The 17,105-nt window shown below is 49.4% G+C and overlaps 1 protein-coding gene across 3 annotated transcripts in view; it reads left to right on the forward strand.

Annotated features, from left to right (window-relative positions):
* The window catches only part of USP37 (ubiquitin specific peptidase 37), a 396,132-nt gene that overhangs the window by 179,567 nt on the left and 199,460 nt on the right, over positions 1-17,105 (forward strand). For all 3 annotated transcript variants that reach the window (XM_078679235.1, XM_078679238.1, XM_078679236.1), the window contains one exon: positions 13,162-13,227. In XM_078679235.1, coding sequence (XP_078535361.1) covers positions 13,162-13,227 — 66 coding nt within the window. The remainder of the gene's footprint in view (positions 1-13,161; positions 13,228-17,105) is intronic.

Consider the following 17,105-nt stretch of genomic DNA (forward strand, 5'->3'; position numbering starts at 1 on the left):
CCTCAGGAGGCAGAACATACATGTCTACCCCTACCTGGACGACTGGCTCGTTCAAGCCAAGTCGGAACAACAGTGCGCCGCGGACATGTCAACTACCATTCACCTCCTTCACGATCTAGGTTTCTCGTTGAACTACCCAAAGTCGCATCTTCAGCCGGCACATGTCCGGCAGTTTCTAGGTGCGACGATCAATACCCTGACGGCCATGGCTCAACCAAACCAAGTCAGGATAGACAGCATGCAGTCTCTGATCCAGAAGTTCAGACCACAACACTCACTTCCAGCGAGAGTGTTCATGCAGTTGATAGGCATGATGGCCTCCTGCATCTTCATAGTCCCTCACGCACGGTTGCATATGCGCCCGCTCCAGGAGTGGTTAGCAAATCAGTGGACACAGGCTCAAGGCCAATTAACAGACCTAGTGTTGGTTACCAGTCGGGCATACGACTCTCTGCATTGGTGGACTCCACACAACCTTTGCAAGGGCCGACTGTTCCAGGAGCCAGTACCACAGATTACCCTGACAACGGACGCATCTCTCCAGGGATGGGGAGCTCATCTGCTCACTTACACAGTGCAGGGACTATGGACGACGCAGCAACAGAAGATGCACATCAACTATCTGGAACTGATGGCAATCTTCATGGCGCTCAAGTCCTTCATTGTACATCTGTGCAACAAGGTAGTGTTAGTCCGGACGGACAACATGACCGCGATGTACTACATTCAAAAGCATGGGGGCACCCACTCGCCACAGCTGTCTCATCTCGCTCAGGGCATGTGGCGGTGGGCCATTCAGAGGAACATCTTCCTCATGGCAGAACACCTCCCGGGCAAGGACAATCAGATGGTGGATCTGCTCAGCAGATACAGCCATCAAATGCACGAGTGGGAGTTACACCCATCTGTACTCCACCCGTACTTCCAGCAGTGGGGTCATTCGGAGATAGACCTGTTTGCAACAAAAGAAAACGCAAAATGCCAACACTTTGCCGCCAGGTTCCCTCACCCACAGTCGCAGGGGAATGCGATATGGATGAACTGGTCAGGCAAATTTGCGTACGCTTTTCCGCCAGCCCCTCTGATACCGCTGGTGGCAAGAAAGCTAAGGCAGCACTCGATGACTCTCATCCTGGTTGCTCCAACGTGGGCGCGCCAAGCATAGTACACCACGTTCCTCGAACTCTCAGTGGTGCCGCATCAAAGACTGCGCCTCACGCCCAGACTTTTGATGCAGAACCATGGAGACATTCAGCATCCAGATCCGCAACAGCTCAACCTGGCGATCTGGCTCCTGAAGTCCTAGAGTTTGGATACCTCCACCTACCTCCAGAATGCATGGACATCAAGGAAGCCTACTACCAGAGCATGCTATGCTGCAAAATGGAAGCGTTTTGTCATTTACTGTACAGCCAATGACATCAACCCGCTAGATGCATCTATCCCTAACATCATTTGCTATCTGCTACATCTTTACAAGTGCAATCTAGCGTTCACTTCTATTCGGATACATCTATCCGCCATCGCAGCTTATCTTCAGAATAGGCAGCATCTCGCTGTCTTCAGGGTGCCTGCCATTAAAGCTTTCCTTGAAGGTCTGAAACGAGTCATTCCCCCAAGAACACCGCCAGCTCCGGTGTGGAACCTCAATGTGGTCCTCACCAGACTGATGGGACCACCCTTTGAGCCACTGCACTCGTGTGAACTCCAGTTCCTAACGTGGAAAGTAGCTTTCCTCATTGCTATTACGTCACTGAGGCGTGTTGGTGAGCTACAAGCGCTCACAATCCAAGAGCCATTCATTCAGATTCATCCAAATAGGGTGGTGCTACGTACTAACCCCAAATTCCTTCCGAAGGTGGTGTCACAGTTTCATCTCAACCAAACTATTGACTTGCCGGCATTCTTCCAAAACCCACAAACGGTAGCGGAAAGAATGCTCCATACGTTAGACGTACGGAGGGCGTTGATGTACTACATAGACAGAACACAACACTTTAGGAAAACAAAACAACTTTTTGTTGCCCTCTCACCACAGCACAAAGGCAACCCTATTTCCAAAGCAGGAATAGCCAGGTGGATTGTTAAGTGCATCCAAATCTGTTATCAAAAGGCCAAGCGCACTTTAACGATACCCCCAAGGGCGCACTCCACACGCAAATTGGGGGCATCCATGGCTTTCCTGGGGAACATTCCTTTAGAAGACATTTGCAGAGCAGCCACGTGGGTTACCCCACATACCTTTACAAAACACTACTGTGTTGATGTGCATTCCAAGCAGCAAGCTGCTGTAGGACAGGCTGTTCTCAAGACACTTTTTCAGGTTTCTGCAGCTGGCACGGGCAACCGCCGCTGATGGAGGGACTGCTATATATTCTATGCTAAGATATGAATTTAGCAGCCCACATGCCTCGAACTGAATATGCTACTTACCAGTATGCATCTGTTCTTGGCATGTAGGGCTGCTAACATTCATATCGCCCACCCTCCTCCCCGGTGCCTGTCGCAGCTGCAGATATACTATTGTATTCAATCATTAGCATGGACATCCTTTACACTTTTCACTCCATCTTCTGCCACAATGGCGAAAAACAATCTGGGGATGGAGCCGATGCCCATGCGCACTGTAGTCCAGGGGAGGAGCCACCTATCTCAGGATACTTCGAAGACTCTTCCAGGACAACAATGTGCGATCATCCGGACCCAACACTAGGCGGCGATCTAATGCTAAGATATGAATGTTAGCAGCCCTACATGCCAAGAACAGATGCATACTGGTAAGTAGCATATTCAACCTGCAAGCAGAGGGGATAATCTATGCCACTCAGGAGTGATCAGGAGGCACGGAAGACTAATGCCCGCCGATGTAGGAGAGTTGACGGTGATTTGGCGCTGTGCGTGCCAGATGACCCTGCGGGAGACCAGGAGCCGTTCACGAGCTGTCCCACCTCGGATGTCGAGTGCCAGGTGGTACTTGTCTGGCGGGAGCACCAACAAGCCTTGGCAGCAGCTACAAACGTGGCAGACGAAAAAGGTGCAGGGTCGAGTCCAGCAAGGTCCAAGGGACTCACCACAAGCAGGTATGTCAGAGTAGGTCTTGGGAAAACAAGGGAGCCCATTGAAGCCAAAGCAGATCTTCAATAGGACCCACAGGCTAGAGGCACAGGAGTTGCACGAGGACCTCAAGCAGCTCACCAATGATGCAGGCCGACTGTGCAGAGCATGCAGCGAGGACGAAAATCTTGGCAACGAGATGCTGGAGCCCGAAGAGCTCTGCTCAAGAGTCCGCAAGTCTTTGCAACGACAAGTCAACACAGTGCACAGGGGTACTGCTCCAGTGGTTCCAACGAGGGATACTGGCTTCAAACTTGCTGTGAAGACCGTGCCGGCCTTGAGGGAGTTCTGTATTGCTGGGCCTTGCAAAGTCCTTGTGACGTCAGGAGCAGCAGACTGGTCCGCCTCGTTTCAGTGCCTGCAGATGCAGGGGAGCGACTCCTTCACTCCAATGGTGATTCCTTCAGATGTCTTGGATGCCACAGGCCTGGATAAGAACCTGTATGGAGCACAGGGACAGACAACGCAGAAGACTGGCAGGATGACAAAACCAGGAGCAGCAGGAGTCTTCAGATGCAGTTTCAGTTCCCAAAGCGAAGTCCCACGAAGTTCAAAGTGCCCAGACGGTTGAAGCTGAAGTGGTTTTGGATCTGAATATTATCCCATGACTAATCTATCGACCCACTCAGAGGTAACCCCTTAAGTACCCTAAGGAAAGGGTTGGGACTATTCAGGGGTCCCTCCCAGAGGGGGGGTGGGGGGGCTAGACAGTGGGGAGGATACTCCCATGTACTTTGTCCAGTTTCATGACAGAGCGGGAGCCAATGGATCCCTTAACTGGTTCCAACTGTAGTACGCATGGAGGGCACCAAATGGGACCTACAAAGCAGTCTATTAGTGCTGGCAAATGCCCCCACCGTGACCCAATACACAAAGTCAACACCTTGTGACAGGAAACCTATTGTCCTACCTTCCCCTTGGCTCAGCATTAGGAGGGCTGAATCGGGTCTGTGGTTGTAGTGGCCACAGCTTGCTGTTGGACTCTGGAAGACTGGTACAAGGAACACAGAGGGCTTCCCGGAGAAGACCCACAGTAAATGGAATCATAACTCCATTACAGTTTTACATCGTTTGGGTATGATTCCAACATGTATGTTACCAAACATGCCAGGGTTCGTTACAGACTGTTTATAGTTGGCTATTGCGTAAATGGCGCATGGCCACTCTAGGTATCGTAATTGCTGATGTAACCCGGGAGAATGGACTCCGGGAATTGTAGGGGTGTCCTACTCATGCAGGGGCACCCTCACACTTATAACCAAGCTCCCTGCCTTCAGGGTTAACTTTTAGATTGTGTAAGTATAGTGACCTCAGTTATAAGAAAACGTATCTGTTTTAAGTGGTGCTAGCACCAGCTTACTCAGGCTGCAATGGCAGGCCTGTAGTCACAATTTGAGTGGTCTCCCATGGGTGGCAAAATACATGCTTATCCCCATGGGGGACCCCTTGTGTACCTATGCCCTGGGTACCTTAGTGCCATATACTAGGGACTTAAAATGGTATACCAATAGCCAATCTGGGGGTACGTAAGTACTCACCATGGTCCAATTTAGGGAGGAAGCAAAGAGACTGGGGTAGTGAGAAGGAGGATCCCAGTCAGACTAGTCAGAAAAAAACACGACACCAGCAAAAAGTAGGGGTAACCATGAAAGCTGATCCTACTTTCCCACAGTAGTGTTAAGAATTTGTTGTGCACACTCGGGGAAGAAATTAGGTCACTCACTTAGACTGAATTCAGTCCTATTGTTTGTATAAAAAGTTGTTACTTATTTTTTATTATAACCAAGAATTACTCAGTAGCAGATAAGTGATAATTTCAATACAATGACTTTTCAAGGTATAGTGTGTACTGGCTTTGTAGAAGCATACAAGTTGCTTTGCAGTAGAACAAATGTGTTGTACACGTCAGAATACTTGCAATTGCTTTACTTTTTAGTTACTTTTCTAACTGCACAAAATAAACTAATCTCCTTGTGGGCTCTGTAGTACATTAGGAGGCAGGTGTACTTATTTGAAGACACTAAGTTACTTTAGTTGAAGTACAAGACAAGTTCAACATTTAGAATATTTTTCAGAGAAAACCCACCAAGCAAACCTATGGAAAAAAACGCAGTGTTGGGTTTGCAGGTAAGTGAGCGGTTTTAGTAACTTCGTTTTCTGGCAAGGGGGCGGTAGAGCCAAGGGTCTGGTTAGTACTAGGTGCTCCACCAGCGGCACTTAGGCCGCAGAGTGTAGGGTGCCAATGTAAGCGGATGGGGCAGCTCGGTTGGTGGTTGCTCACGGGCAGGCCACTCTGTCTTGGGAGACCAGCTCTGGGGTTAAGCCAAGGGCAAAGGGAGTCCCGGGTTAGCACCAAAACTACACCACCAGCGGTGCGGGCTGTCTGGTCCAGGGTGCTTGGGTGGTGTTGAGAGCCCAATGCGTTCATATGGAGATTGCCTGTCGAGGAAAAAGACTGCAGGCTGGAGCCAGAAGACTGGAAGAAGGGAACCAATGACTGGAGGATGAAGTTGGAGAGTTGCTGGAGACCAGGACAGGCTGTCTGGCACCTCACTGGTGGGGTAGTCCCTTCAGGATGAGGCTGCAGGTGATGAGGAGAAGGTCGGAGGAAGAGGTCAAACGCTGGATCCCAGGTCAGGATCGCCGGGGGGGACCTTGCTGGGGTGTTGGGCCACTCTGACTCTGGCCATGGGCAGGTGGTGCAGAGTGATGAACACTGCACTTCTAGCTGGATCTGGAGTCCTGACTTGGGTTGCTGTTGGACAATTCTGGTGTCCACAGGAAATTAGTCTTTAGGGAACGCAGGGTAGGTCGCCAGTGTTTTTGGAGGCTGTGTGATGCGTTGCAAAGGCGGCAAGGCCTTTGAAGCTGGCCTGCCACAGATGGCTCTTCCTGACCTGGGGGAGGTGTGTACACCTCCACCCAGGAAAGCCTTTGTGAGCCCAGGGAGCGAATAATTCCACCCCAAGGGTCCAGAAACTTGTATGGTGGCAGGCTGGTGGTTACCAGTCAGGAACCCACCAGAGGCTAGTTTGGTTCAGGGATCCCCTGAGTGCAGGGAATAAAAAGTCTGACATTGTAATAAGTGCAGCTTTATTATTCATTTTTTTTTTTTTATTTAAAGACCTTTATTGTACCTCTGATAGTAAAGACCGTGTCCGTCCTACAACCCCTTGGGCCGGCCACAATTTAGTCAGTAACAGTCTGTAATATTCGGATAACACAGCCTTTGTGCCGATATCCCGGGGGTACGGCGGCGTTTAGTAACAATGTGGGTACACAATGCACAGTATGGGTAGAAATCTGGACAAGTCTGTGATTTTTTGATTTTTTTAAAACAAACTTGTTGAAATTGCCTCATACAGCATAGGTGAAATGAGCAACCATGTGTATATTATTTGCTTTATCTATTATACGTAACGTTTGGCATCTCGGTTCAGACCTAGGATACAGGCATAACTCCTTTGCAACATATTTACCGTTTCATACCTCAAGTAAACTTCATCACCCTTCCACCTAAGGCGAAAGGTTTCTCCATCATATCGGGCACCGGTGTTTGCCACACGGCACCCACACCGAGGAGTGATATCCACTGAACATAGCTGTTTGCTATCTTCACCTCTCATCAGTCCATCGATACACATGATCTCTATCCCTCCCTCCGGTAACAGCTTTATTATTCTTAATGTTTTATACCAGACATCCCAGGATTCCGTAGCGCCAAAATGGTGTTAGGAAACTTGTAATGGACAGTTTCCAGACCATATACTCTGGATGGCTTTACTAATTTCCTTAGATGTTATAGGGACCTGCCTGCTCATGCTGATAGGTATAGGGCACCCTCCCTTAATGGTGACGTACCCAGGCTTCATGTAGTGCTGGGCAGGCATGGCGCAGAGGGATGTGTGCCATGTCGACTTCACTTTTAGCTGCACCACAACACGCAGGTTGCAATGGCTTTAGTGCATGTTTAAGGTGAAAAGTCTCTGAGGGTGGCTTAATACATGCTGCAGCCCTCGGGGGGGGGGGGGGGTGGGGGGGGGGGGGAGCTTTCCCTGGCTACCATGCCCTTAGTGCCATAGGGACCCCCTACAAGGGAGCTTACAGGTATTCCAGAGTTGTGCCAATTGTGGAAACAATGGTATCGGTTAGGGAGAGAACACAGGCCCCGGGAATCTGATTGCATCCAGTATCTGACAAAAATGTTAGGGGCAACCATGCAGAAAGGGCACTTTCCTACAATTATGATACATATATGTTGTCGAATTTGTTAGATGTTTAAGTTGTGTACTGCAGTCGGGATAGCCTTATTTGCATAGACATTGTTCATGGCAGTAATCTTGATCTTTGGGCCTATTTGACTTGTTAAATAATATGGCAATTGACCTAAATACTAGCTGCTTGAAGGCTGCCTTGTGCTTGTTACGTCTGAAATAGACAATTAGTTACAGATTACTTACCTTGTGAACTACCCCCAGGCGTCAGGCTGGATCTGGAGAATTTTTTGTCAGCAGTATCCCTGCGCGTCAAAAGGTGGTGTTGGTCGGCTCTGCGTTTGTCGTCGGCGTCTTGGTCGCCGGGATGACGTTGCGGCAGCTAATTAGACGCCGCCCTCGCACGCTGACGTCAGTTCTCTATTTTTGCGCCAGCCAGCGAAGATCCGTAGGGAGTGGTACCTCCAGTCACTTTTTGACTGACTTTTTAGAGCGACTTTTGTCGACACCGTTTTGAGTCCTCGACTCCTGGTGCGCGTAGGGATGCCTGGTTTCAAGGCTTGTGGCCCCTGCCGACGGTTGATGCCAGTGATGGATCCGTACCGCGTGTGCCTGTTTTGCCTGTAACACTACCACGACTCCAAGTCGTGTTCCGACTGCCAGACCATGAATCAGATCCTGCCGTGCAGAGCCCGAAGGGTCAACTCTGAGGTTTCCTTCCCGGGACCCGGAGTGACCCTTGCCCAGCTTAGCAGCTTTTAACTAAGATGTATTTCGTCTTTGGGCAACTCTACTCTGCTGGTGCGCCTTTGGGCCCCGTGGACTCTGCTTGTGGCCATGGGCCTTTGACTCTGGCACCTCAGGGTCCCCTTGGATCCGGATCGGCGCCGGTTGACCTTGTAACACCTCCCCTGGTGCAAAATTCACTGGCACTGTGTCTGCAGGTGACGCTGGTTTTTGTCCCCAACCGGCATATACCCCAGCCTCCGTCCTGACGTGGAGCCGGACCGGCTTTGATTGACGCCGGATCTGGTGCTGACTGGTACTTTTGTGCCCTTGTTCTACCTTGGTGTTCCTTTCAGGCCAGATTGGCAACCAGAGGAGGGTGAGGACGACTGGGAGGCGTCTGGAGACCCTTTGACTGACCAGTTGGAATATGACCCTTACTGGAGAGAGGAGCTGGGGCAGGCCAGTGGTCTGGATACCTCCCCAGACCATGGCATGTTGTCTCCTCCTACCTTGGCTACGGAGGAGGGAGCGTCTTACGCAGTGGTGTTATGTAGAGCGGCCGAGGCTCTCAACCTCGAGCTACCTATGGTGGCAGTCGGGACTAAACTCCTGACAGGTGCTTCAACTGACAGCGAGCTCCTCGAGCACCTTCTGGCGTTTAATAAAGCCCTAACAGACATCCTTTTGGGCACCTGGTCCAAGCCCAACACAGGGGCTCCTGTGGCTAGGATGATGTCCCGACGCCACTGCCCGGCCCCGGGCGACCCCACTTTCCTCTCCCAACACCCCACCCCTGAGAGCTTGTTGGTCCAAACCTCAACGTCTAAAGATGCATTCCCTAACGCACCACCTGATAAGGAATCCAAAAAGCTAGACCACCTTGGGAAGAAGAGGTTTTCTTCCTCCAGCTTGGGACTGCTGTTGGTAAACACTGCATGTCTGTTGGGACGTTACACCCACTCTGTTTGAGATACAGTAGCGCAGGTGCTGCCCCAGTGCCCAGAGGAGGCCCTGGCTGTACTCTCGGTGCAGCCACCGTGGGGAAAGACTCAGCCAAGTTTACCATCCGATGTGGGCTGGACACCACCAACTTGCTAGGCAGGACGATTTCAACGTCTGTAGCCCTTCGACGCTACACCTGGCTGAGGTCGACCTGACTTTTATGGGGATGTCCAAGCTACCCTTATGGATAATGCCCTTTGATGGCCGTCACCTGTAAGGTGACAAAGCAGACAACGCGCTGGAGCGCTTCAAGGACTAGGGCTACGGCCAAGTACCTGGGCCTCTCCAGCACCGCAGTCTGCTTTTCACCCCTTTGTGGCTACGGAAGGGGTGCCGCGCCACGTTCCACCCAGAGCCACAGGCCGGCGCAAGCTGTTAAGCCCCTGCATGGCTTGGGATGTGGGACCCACTGTCATGGATCTGTGGGCCAGTGAGCGGGCCAGTCCACCACCGCCCCTCTGCAGCAGTCTCCTAGTCCGGCCTTTCAGGGCCACCAATCTCCAGTGGGTGGCAGGATTCACCATCACCTCTCCCACTGGCGCACCAGCACGTCTGACAGGTGGGTTTTGCAATTAGTCCAAAGGGGCTACTCCCTCCCCTTCAAGTCTACCCCCCTAGCCATGCCACCTCTGTACCATTGCATGTTGGAGGATCATCTGGCCCATCCTCCAACAGGAAGTTAAGGCTCTCTTGGCCCAGGGAGCCATTGAGAGAGTTCTTGCCCCAGAATTAGGTTGTGGTTGCTAGTCCCACTACTTTCTGGTGCCCAAGAAAGACAAAGGCCTGCGTCCTATCTTGGATGTCAGGAACGTCAATCGTCAACCGGAAGAAGTTCGAAATGTTGACACTAGCTCAGGTCCTTTCTGCCCTTGACTCTGGAGACTAGATGGTAGTGTTGGACTTGCAGGACACCTATTTTCACATCCCCGTCCTGCCGGCTCTACTTGCGCTTCACGGTAGGCCAGCAAAATTTCAGTTTACTGTGCTCCCCTTTGGCCTTGCCAGCGCCCCTCGGGTGTTCACGAAGGTGATGGCGGTGATCGCAGCTAATCTGAGCAGATCATGGGTTCCAGTCTTCCCCCATCTCGACGACTGACTGTTGTAGGCGGGCTCGCCCCAGGCTGTAGTATCCCACCTCCAGACTACGGTGGCCCTCCTGCATGTGCTGGAGTTTTTAATCCACGTGCAGAAGTCCCACCTGACTCCCTCTCAGAAGCCCCTCTTCATCAGAGCGGTTCTGGACACTACGCAGTTTCGGGTCTATCCTCCCGAGCAGCGAGTCCGGGATATTAGGGCTATGATTCCAATCTTTCAGCCTCTATCCCGGGTTTAGGTCAGGGTGACATTGCGGTTACTGGACCGGATTGCTTCCTGCATCCTGGTGGATCATGCCAGATGGTATATGCGGGCTCTGCAGTGGCACCTGAAGTTCCAGTGGGCACAGCATCAGGGGAACCTGTCAGATTGTGTCCAGATCTCGGAGGGCACTGCACACCAATTGCAGTGGTGGCTAACAAACCGGGATTGGTTAAATGGCAGATCCTACTCCCTTCTCCAACTAGAGTTCACAGTGGTGACCGATGCATCACTCCTGGGATGGGGCAGCCACATGGGGGAGGTGGAGATAACGGGCCTCTGGTCTCCGGCGGAGTCCGGGCTCCACATCATCCTTCTGGAGCTTCAGGCAATTAGTCTTGCACTCAAAGCATTCATTTCCTCTGTCTGGGGAAGAGTAGTGCAGGTGTTCACTGACCTCACCACCACCATGTGGTACTGCAGCAAACCGGGTGGGGGCATGGACCCAATGTCAAGAGGCTCTCCGTCTCTGGACATGGGTGGAACATCCGGGCATATCCCTGGTGGTTCAACACCTGGCAGGTTCTTTGAACGCCAGGGCGGACGTACTCAGCCGCATGTGCATGATGGATCACTAATGGCGTCTTCGCTCGGAGGTGGCGCAAAGTCTCTCAGCAGTGGGGAGAGCCTTGGTTAGATCTATTCGCCACCATAGAGAACTCTCAATGCCAGCAATTCTGCGCATTGGAATTTCCAAGGTGGCACTTGCTAGGTGACGCTTTTTGTCGTGAGTGGAGTTGCGGTCCTCTGTATGCCTTTCCACCTATACCACTTCTGCCCAGAGTGCTGAAGATCAAGTGTGACCGGGCCCAAGTCTCCTGGTGGCTCCGGATTGGGCACAGTTTGGTATCCCGAGCTGTTACACATGGATCTTCCGATCAGACTGCCTCTTCGGGAGGCTCTTCTGTCGCAGCAGCAGGGGACGGTTCTCCACCCGAACCTGTCCATTCTCCACCTTGTGTGGAGATTGAGTGGCGACAGTTGACAGACTTCGATCTTCCTCCCGAAGTCTATGATGTTATCTTGGCAGACAGGCGACCCTCCACTAAGATGGTATACCCCTGCAGATGGAACAAATTTGTGGCATGGTGCACAGCAAAGGCTGTGGAACCCCTTTGTGCTCCTCTTTCTGAGGTTATCTTGTTCCTCCTTTCTCTGGCCCAGCAGGGCTCTGCTTTGGGCACTCTAAAGGGCTACCTCTCTGCCATTTCAGCCTTTCTTAGGCTTCCTGATCAGCCTTCTCTTTTCAAGTCCCCTGTTGTAAAACACTTCCTTAAGGGCATTACTAATCTTTTTCCTCCTGTTCCCTTTGAAAAGCCTCAGTGGGACTTGAACCTGGTCTAACTTATCTTATGTGTACTCTCTTTGAGCCACTACATAACCGTCCTCTTAGGTTTCTGACCTTAAGGACTGCTTTTCTGGTTGCCATCACCTCTGCGCGCAGGGTGTGTGAGCTCCAAGCCCTTTCTTCTGGCTGTTCATCTAAACAAGGTTGTCCCTCAAACTCGTCCATCCTTTCTTCCCAAAGTGGTTACTGCGTTCCATATTGGTCAAACCATCATTTGCCCACCTTCTTTCCACCTCAGCATCCTGCTAAGGAGGAAGAGGGGCTCCACCGCCTGGATCCAAAACGTGTACTTTACTTGGATCACACAAAACAATTCCGGGTGGATGACCAGCTCTTTGTTGGCTACGTGGGTGCTAAAAAAAGATTGGGCCGTTCACAAACGGAGCATCTCTAGATGGGTCGTTTTGTGTTTCAAAGCTGGCTATTCTTTGGCAATGGAGCCTTCTGTGGGGCTACGTGCCCATTCAACCAGTGCGACAGCAGCTACCACTGCTTTGGGACGGAGAGTCCACCTCAATGTGGGCATCTCCACGCACGTTCACAAAACACTACTGCCTGGACAGCCAAGTTCGGAGAAATGGCTTTGGCCGTTCTGTTCTCCAGGACTTTTTGGTGAGAACTTCGTTCACAGACCCACCTCCGGGGTTGGTATTGCTGGGGTATCTATTCACAAGTTAATGAGTCTCTAACTGACTCTTTCAGATGAACAAGTTACCTTCGTAAAGATATATCTGTAAGAAATATAGATTAGGTATAGATTCCTTACCGGCCCACCCATCCTCCATGTCCTGCGAACTGACTTTTAGGGTTAAGATTTCCTTTCAGGGCCCTAGTTTTGCACACCTTTGATCAGTGTCTTGCATTGCTCTGCGCTTGTGGGATGGAAAGTCGTGTACAGAACTGACGACAGCGCGGGAGGGCAGCATCTAAGTAGCTGCCGCGACATCATCCCGTCGACGAACGCGGAGCCGACCGACGCCACCTTTCGACGCGCAGGGGTACTGCTGAAGAAAAATTCTCCGGATCCAGTCTGACGCCTGGGGGGGTAATTCACAAGGTAAGGAATCTAGAACTAATCGATGTCTCTTCCAGAAATAGCGTTACCGAAAGTAAGTAACTTGTTCTTTATTGGCGATTACATCATCTGAGCTAATTCAAAATGTTAAACTATATAGATCAGTATAGGAATCCAATTTGGAGGAGAGTAATTAATATTTTTCATGGATGAATATTGGTTATACTGAAAGTATGCATATCTTGTGTGGTCATTATCCCTTTTTGCCACCTAACCAGTTTATACATCTTTAATTGAAACATGATGCAATCCATTTACTTAGTATAAACCGATTCTAAATACCGAATTCAAAGCTGACATTTTTACTTTAAATTTTGTCATAGCTCTCGGCCTTTGAAATCCTCCCAGATGGTGAATTCCTGTTCTATGAGTACTTCTACGCCTGCAAGGTGAGCAAGATCCTCAGACTGTTTGTGGTATGTTTGCTGTGAGATCTGAAATGTTTGGTCCAAATTTTAAGTAAGTCCAATCCCAAATTTGGATGGTTTTCCTAATTAGCTTAAGTTTATCTCTTATGTTACCACAAACATTAATACCATTTTGGTGCATGCTGTTCACTCTAATTTTCTGTAGGTTCCTGTAGGATTGTAATTAACGACCTTGTGCATTATGACTGCAGGTGTTACACCGACTCGCATTAGTTTCTATTTGCTCTTCATGAAGCAGAGTCTTCATTCGTTGCTATTAGGGTCTCCATCCTGTGTTTTTCATTCAGACCATGAAGGCAGTCTGCCCCAGCATGCAAGTTTTTAGAAAATGGACGGAATTTCGTTACACTAAGCTCATGATTCATCTCTTTTGAGGCTTTTCGACATCCATCACCCAGTATTTCCTGCACCAACCAAGTGCCATCGGTTGTATATTAAATTTTTCAAAAAAGGAACCGTGGACACTTTGCTTATTGTATTGGCCTTTCTCTTCTAATGAAGATGTTTTTGGTGTATGTTTTTGCTGAATTGATGGAGTGAATGAACAACTTGAAAGGGGATGACCCTGCCAATTAATAGGGCACAATCTTGCTAGCTTACATTACAGTTCACAAAAAAACTCTTCTCAAACCCTGGTACCTATGGTACAAGCAGTTCTCTGTTCATCAGTACATTAAGATAGTTTCAAGCATTATCAACCAATATTAATGTCAAAACACTAGTAGTTCCTAAATTGATTGGCAAGGACACTTCAATAAGCAAAGTGACTGAAAACGTAATATATATTTCATTTTTAATGAGGGACTAAGCTATGCGTAGCTGAAGGTTTTTCAGTCCAAAAATATACATAGCAACAAAGGTCTTGTGAACGCCGATTTTAGCATGTGTGCATTAGAAAGATCGAGCCAACATTGGCTACGTTTGCAGCAAAAGACAAACAGAGGAAAGTAAATCGCAAGCTCTTGGAGCGGCCATGCGAGAATCTGTTATCTTTCATGGTGGTATACTTAAATGGTTTCAGCCTTCCCGGTGGTATACTGGAAATCCTAATAAGACTCCATTGGTGAGATAGGCCTCAAGTGCCCAGTTTCTTTAAGATGCTGGAAAAATCACGTCTGGAGGGAAATTCCCTTAAGGCCCATGTCTCTCACTTGCCAGGGTTTCAATAGGGTTCAGTGTATTCAGCTCTCACTTGGGAATCTGATTCTTCTACGCTGGACGGAGTAAGTCTTCAGCTTTGTGTCCCTGAGATAAGTGGGATGGGGGAGGGTGGCTGCTGGTTGGACTGGGTGGAGGATCATTCAGGGAGCCCGGTCTTTATTTATTTATTCAAAGTTATATATAGCGCGAACAAGATCCTTACAGATATCAGAGCGCTTCACAGAGACAGGGGTAGGGACAACAGGAATGAACAAGATAATGGGAGCAGCATAGTAATTACTAACATAGTAGGATAACAAAATGTACAGAAACATATCAAGATACAGTCAGGTAAACAAGTAATATAAATACACCAAAGAGTAACATATATTGGTCGGTAGTAAGAGTAGCGTAGTAGTGACCCCATAAGGTAGGAGTATAGTGTCAGAGAGTAAGGTGATCAGTGATACAGAGCGATGCAGAGTCTCAGATCCAGTATCTGTAAAGTTCAGGAGATCTTGGCCAGAAGGATTGTTTTCACCTCTTTCTTGAAGAGTGCAGTGGAGGAGATAAGCCTGGTTTCCGGAGGGAGCGCATTCCAGATCCTGGGTGCCATTCCTGAGAAGGAGCGCTTGTATGTTTTTTCTTTCCGGAATCTACTAGGTTTCAGGAGTAGATTTTTTGTACTACGATTGGATCTCGACCCTCCTGATATAGACAACTTTTGCGCGAGGTAGTTGGGTGCCTTGTGGTGCACGGCCGAGTGTGTCATTACTGCAATTTTTAGCTGTATTCTGGCTTCAAAAGGCAGCCATTTTAGAGATTTTAAGTCTGGGGAAATATGCGAATGTTTTCTTGAGCCAGTAATGAGTCTCGCGGCAGCGTTCAGGGAGGCTCTTAGGGGTGCTGTTGTGGATAGCGGTAGTCCGCTGAGGGCCACAATTCCGTAGTCTATGCGAGGGATGACTAAAGCTTGTACAGCAGTTTGGAAGTCTTTGGCAGGGAGGAAGGGTTTGAGTTTCCTCAGTGTGTTGATTTGGAAATTAGCCCCTTTTGTGGCTTTGCTAACGTGCTGTTGCATGTTGAGCTTGGCGTCGACTGTGATGCCTAGGGATTTCGCTGAGTCCACGATGGTAGGTTGGACATTGAGTGCTGTTAGGTTATTGAGCCACGTTTGGGTGGTGGAAGTCTTCGCCGGGGGTGAGATGAGTAGGAACTCAGTTTTCAGTGCATTTAGTTTGAGGTGATTATCGGCCAACCAGGATTGAGTGTTGCTAAGTGTGGAATTCAGTAGTTTGATATCTTCCGGGGATTGTATCTTTAGGTAAAGTTGTGTCATCGGCGTACATATGGAATTGAACATTGGATGCTTGGAGCAAGGTGGCGAGAGGTTCCATGACGAGGTTGAACAGTGTGGGGGAGAGGGAAGATCCTTGTGGAACACCTAGATCTGCAGGCACCGGTTTAGATAGCACATTGTCGATCTTGAACTTCTGCGACCGGTTATGAAGGAAGGAAGAAAACCATTTGAGAACAGTTCCCGAAAGACCCATTCTAGTGCTTAGCAGCTCCAATAAGTTCTCATGCTTGACCGTGTCAAAAGCTGACGATAGGTCAAGAAGGATGAGGAGGCAGGACTCATTGCGGTCAAGGATTTGGAGGGAGTCATCGATTATGTGTGTCATAGCTGTTTCCGTGCTATGTTTCGCTCGGAAGCCTGATTGGTGAGGGTTGAGGAGGTCAAATTGGTCAATGTGTTTTGTTAGTTGGAGTTGGACACATTTCTCCAGCAGTTTGGCCAGCGTGGGGATATTGGTGATGGGCCGGTAATTATTTAGGTCAGACGGGTCAGCTGTGGGTTTCTTGAGTATAGGTGTGACTTGCCCCACCTTGAGGGAGTCTGGGATGAGACCTTGTTGAAGGGAGCAGTTGATGATTTTGGTCCAAAGAAGGAGGAGCAAGGGGATGAAGTCTTTTACTGCATTAGCAGGTAGGGGGTCTGTGAGGTGATTAGAGGGCTTCAAGGTGCAGAGTACTTTGTGTATAGCTTCTTCCGAGTAGATGTCGAAGTGCAGCCATGATGCCTTGTTTTTGGGTTGAATGTTAGACATGTTAGACATTCTGGTGTGATTGGGGAATCGGCTTAAATCCATGACAAGGTCATTTCTTATGTTGTCGGTCTTTTGCTTAAAGAAAGCAGAGAAGGCTTCAGTGTGGGGTGTCGCTTGTTGCGTTGTTTGATTGTAAGGGTTGTGTCTTTGTTTAGGTCTTGATTAGTTCGAACAGTTTTCTTGGCCTGTTTCTAGCTTGGTCCAGCTGACGGCTAAAGAAGTCCGACTTTGTGCGCTTTATTTTCCTAAAGTAGGCATTTCTCTTCTTTTTAAGCGTTTTTAGATGCATTGATGAGGGGTCAGATCTCCAGCTACGCTCTGCCATTCGCATAGTGCGCTTGTCGTCATTGAGTCTGCCATCATACCAGGGGTTAGAAATTTTGTTGGAGACTCTTCAGTTGCAATGGAGCGACTTCATTGACTATTAATTTCATAGAGTCAAGGTAGTGGTCGGTCAGTGATTGAGCATCCGAGACACCTGAAGGGGGAAGGAGGAGACTGCCGATGTGGGGAGGTAGGGTAGTGGGGTTAAGATTCTTCATGTCCCTTTTCCAGATTTTGGTTTTGGTGGGTTGGACCGGGTTAGGT

The sequence above is a fragment of the Lissotriton helveticus genome, chromosome 3_1 (genome assembly GCF_964261635.1).
Source record: "Lissotriton helveticus chromosome 3_1, aLisHel1.1, whole genome shotgun sequence".
NCBI classification, from domain to species: Eukaryota; Metazoa; Chordata; class Amphibia; order Caudata; family Salamandridae; genus Lissotriton; species Lissotriton helveticus.